The following is a 4241-nucleotide window of genomic DNA, read 5'->3' as shown; positions in this document are numbered from 1 at the left end:
CCAGCTGGCGGGGGGGGGCGTGTCAGAGCCCTGTTGGAGCACTGTGTCTCTGTCTCTCTGTCTCTTGGAAGAAATAAATAAACTTTTTGAAAAATGAATTTTAAAAAAGAAAGAGATAGGAAAGACCTCAGCCTGTTGAAGGAGCGACTGCCCAGCAGCTTTGGGGAGATGGCCATCTGGTTTAAACGGGTCTCAGCAGTGTGCGGGAAGCGTTGCCCTGTGTCTGCCGGCGCCCCACCATGTGGCTGCAGGGCGGTCCCCTCCCCAGCCTCGGGGCGACCGTTTAGGAGGTGGGGGCAGCCAACGTCTGCATCCTTCTGCACCCTCCTGTCACAGACTGACTTCTAGAACTAAGGCGAGGGGAGGGGCAGTGTGAGGGGGCAACCAGTGCACCCAGTGAGGAAGGGGTCAGTCCTGAGAGCTGGGGCAGGGGTCCCGGCGGTGCCTCCCCACCTCTGCGCTGGCTGCCCGCCCGGCCAACCACGGAGGCCAAGGCGTGGCTGAGTCCTCAGGCCTTTCCTTCCTGCGCTGCTGGCGCACCCACGAGGCCGGGCCCTGACGGCTACCACCCGCCCACCCTGCGGTCTTCTCCCGCAGCGCCAGGGCACAGAGTGGCAGGAAGACCCCCCACCCTCCGATTGCCAGTCCCTCAACCACGCCAATGGCGGCTCTGGACTCGGGTACTACGACAGGGTCCCCCGGGATACCCTGGTTGGAGGAGAATCCATGGGCAGGAGGCCCACTCGCATTTGTTTCCAAAATCGAAGCCATCAAGGGTAGGTGGGGTTTTCCCAAGGCAGCCGTGGGGTGCAGCAGAGAAGGCCAGGAGGGACCTTCCAGGCTGGAAAGAAAGATCCTCCCAGCTGGGGGTGGGGATCCCTGAGCAGTGAGACCCACCAGTGTTACTGGATGGGACACAGGACACCTAGTTAAAATCGAAATTCCCGATAAGCAACGACAGTTTTTCCAGTATATATTCCAAAGATCACATGGAATATTTTCTCTCTCTCTCTCTCTCTCTCTCTCTATATATATATATATACACACACACACACACAAACTAAATTTAAATGGGCATCCTTTTTTTTTTTTTTTTTTTTTTGCCATAGGGCACATATATGTGCTCACCAGAGAGAGACAAAGAGACAGTGAGAGGGAAAGCAAGAAATCTCCCAGGGGTGGGGACACACTGCCACCCATTCTTTTCCTGGCATCTTGGGCAGGCATGCATGTTTGGCGTGATTTTCAAGGCAGTTCCAGGACTTGAACCTTAGTTGGACAGGTGGGAATCCAGTGCCTTAACCGCCATGCCACCTGCTGGCCCCAACTGGGCATCCTTTTTCGTTCTGCCATTTCGTTGCTAAGTCTGGTTCTGCTAGGGGGTGGCAGAGGCCCGAATCAGGTGCACCATGGACTAGACAGGGCCTAGGGTCAGCCTTGAAATTCTGCCCACTGATGGCAGAAAAACTGCCAAGGGGCCAGAGGTGGAGGAATGGGGGGACTTGATCAAGGACAGCAGCAGCAGCCTCTGTGGCATCCCTGACTCCAGGGCACCCTAATGCCGTGATCAATAAAACAGGCCAGCTAAGACAGGCCCCGTTTGCACCTGCCTACCACGGTTACTTCTAGGACTGCAGAGGGTGGGCAGCGGGCCCGAGACGCCCTGAGTTGCTGCACGGCCTGTGAGGTCACAGCGTTGGGGTCAAAGTGAAGTTGCTTTATCACCAAATGGTCTGTTCCTCAAGCCTCTGGGTTCTGAGACAGAGGGTCACACCCTCAACGTGAGCGGGGGGTCAGAGAGGGGCTGCCCGGGGACCCCAGGCAAGGCCGCTGAGGCGGGAGAGGCGGGGAGGGTCTCACCAGTCTGGAGCTCCTCTGGGTGTCCTTGTGGCATCCAGCCAGGTAGTCCAGCTCCGCCTGTTGCATGCACAGGTGCTCCCTGGAGGGAGCGGGGCACGTCTTAAATCCCGAAGGAGCACAAGAAAGGCCAGGGCCGGCCTGCGCCTGGGTGAGAGCAGCCATGGCCCGCAGCAGGCTCGTGGCCGCCTACCCAGCCCCGCCCACCCGGCCAGCCCAGACCAAGCCTCTACCCAGCACTGCGCCAGGAGCTCTGGGGGAGTCTGTAGGCCCCAGAAAGGCCACTCACCCTCTCTGGGCCCCACGTCAAACGGATGGGAAAATTCTGCTGGGTCATGGGCCCCCAGGAAGAAGGGGGTGCCACTGGCCCCAGACAAATCTCAAGCCTGGGTCCCTCGAGGACAGTAGATGCTGTCCTGGGAGGTGAGCCTGGAGGGGAGGCCTCCATCCTCCACAACCCTCAGCTCTCTGCACCAGGGCCGAGCTCGGGGGTGGTGGCAGGAGGGCGAGGGGAGCCCTGGCACAGGGAGCCAGGCCCTGGGGGGGCCCAGGGGCATGGAGCAGCTCAGTGCTGGGCCTCGGGAATCCTCTGCCAGCCCTCCCTGCAGCAGCCATTCCCAGGTCCCTGTGGCTGCACCTCCTCACTGCCGCCCACTCCCCTGCAGGGGGCGCCACAAGCCAGAGCCCTCCACCTTATCTGTCTCGGGCCCAGCCGGCAAGGCAGGACTGGGCTGCAGCTGCACCAGCTCGTGCGTGCGGTGCGTGTCGGTCAAACAAGAGCCAGGAGCTCCCTGAGCCACCTCTGCCAGACGGTGCTCCCGCCATGCTTCCCCGGGGAGGCTGGACGGAGCAGGTGGGCGGAGGACTGCACTGGGCCAAGGCAAACGGCCGCCCTTACTTGAGGCCTCTCTTCAGCGCTTCAAAGATCTTCTTCACCTGCTGGGGCTTGGGGTCGGGGCAGATCGCACCCTTCCTCAGCGTGCCGTACATCTTAGGGGACTTGGCCGGCACCCGCGACCTCGCTGAGCTCCTGCTGATGGACTTCCTGTGAGAGGGGACAGGGCAGGGGAGGTTGGAGCAGGGTTCGTCCAGACAGGACAGGCATGATGGAAACAGTGACCAGAGCCCTGGCTGAGTCCCGGCCCCATCACCAGCAAGCCGTGTGCCCACGGAACGTGAATGAGACTCTCGGCCTCCTTCCGTATCAGTCAAGGAGGGCCTGGACGTGAGGACTAAGGAATAATAACAGGGTGTCGCCATGGCCTGGTGGTTAGGGGAGCCAGATTTCTGGTGGCTGATCACCCAGTTCAAGCCCCAGCCCCAGTGGCTTTAAAGACACACCCGTCTGTGTGCGCGTGCCAAAATCCCTAAAGCAGGGAGAGATGGAAGAGAAGGGGCTGCGGCATGACCATGCCCCATGGGAGAGGAACCTGGATTGAAATGAACTTTCAGGGACAAATGGTGCCCAGCCACCCTGTCCGGCAGCCTCCCACGAGCAGGCTCAGTTGGGGCAGGCTGAGCACCGTGGGGACCGCGGTGCCGTCCTGCAGGGTGCTCACGGCGGCCCATCAGCCTCACCTGCCCACCACCCGGCCCTCTCTGTTAGCCTTGATTTTCCTCTGGGGCCCCTCTCCAGGCCTGCTCCTCGCACATGTGGTCTGGGGGGAGGTGGCCCAACAAGTCACTGTGCACACACACATTTGCACATGCACACACGGGCACTCTGGGACACACGTATTCTCAGGCCTGACTTGTCAACATCTCCACTCTCCCGGTCCAGGGAGAGGCATGGAAATCAAGTCTGGCCAGTAACCGGCCAGGAGATTGCTTTGGAGTTCGCAGGAGGGAGAGGGTTCTTTCTGCTGGAGCCGCAGTCCAGCGGAGCACCGGGAACGGCCAGCCTCCGCCTCCGGCTACTGTGGAGGGGGAGTGCGGCCAAACACGAGAAGCAGACGGAGTCAGACCACCTCCATACGGCACTGATTCCTGGATCCAGCTGTGCCTGAAGCTGACAGCCAGTTGGCTCCCTTTAATTAAGCCGGTTGGTGTTGGGAGTGTGAACTGAATGACCCTGAGAACTAAGGTCCAGCAGTGACACCAGGTCGCTGAATCCTTTAGAGAGGTACCAGCATGTCAGGGCACCTCCCCACAGCTCAGAGCTGGTTCCATTGGCCTCTCAGCGTCTTCCTGCGCCCAGTGACTCACCAGCAGCTGTGAAGACCAGGCTGGCTCACCAGGTAGCTTGGGTTCACGCTGACCCAGTAAGGATGCTTCCCAGCGCCCTCGTGCCAGGTGCGGCTTCATGACGACACTCTCACAAGGAGACGTGGGCAGGAGTGACTGAAACTCTCTTCTAGATCAGTTCTTTTTTTTTTTTTTTTTGG

General features: G+C 60.1%; 1 protein-coding gene across 3 annotated transcripts in view; it reads right to left on the bottom strand.

Moving 5' to 3' along the window:
• The window catches only part of RIPOR3 (RIPOR family member 3), a 91183-nt gene that overhangs the window by 27404 nt on the left and 59538 nt on the right, over window positions 1-4241 (bottom strand). For all 3 annotated transcript variants that reach the window (XM_027775075.1, XM_027775078.1, XM_027775076.1), the window contains exons 3-4: window positions 2756-2902; window positions 1861-1939 (exon numbers count right to left, since the gene is read on the bottom strand). In XM_027775075.1, the coding sequence (XP_027630876.1) occupies window positions 1861-1939; window positions 2756-2902 (226 nt within the window). The remainder of the gene's footprint in view (window positions 1-1860; window positions 1940-2755; window positions 2903-4241) is intronic.

This window comes from Tupaia chinensis, unplaced genomic scaffold, assembly GCF_000334495.1.
Source record: "Tupaia chinensis unplaced genomic scaffold, TupChi_1.0 Scaffold000049_1, whole genome shotgun sequence".
NCBI classification, from domain to species: domain Eukaryota; kingdom Metazoa; phylum Chordata; class Mammalia; order Scandentia; family Tupaiidae; genus Tupaia; species Tupaia belangeri.
Note: the sequence above shows the minus strand (reverse complement) of the source record. Positions and strands in the feature narration are given on the sequence as shown.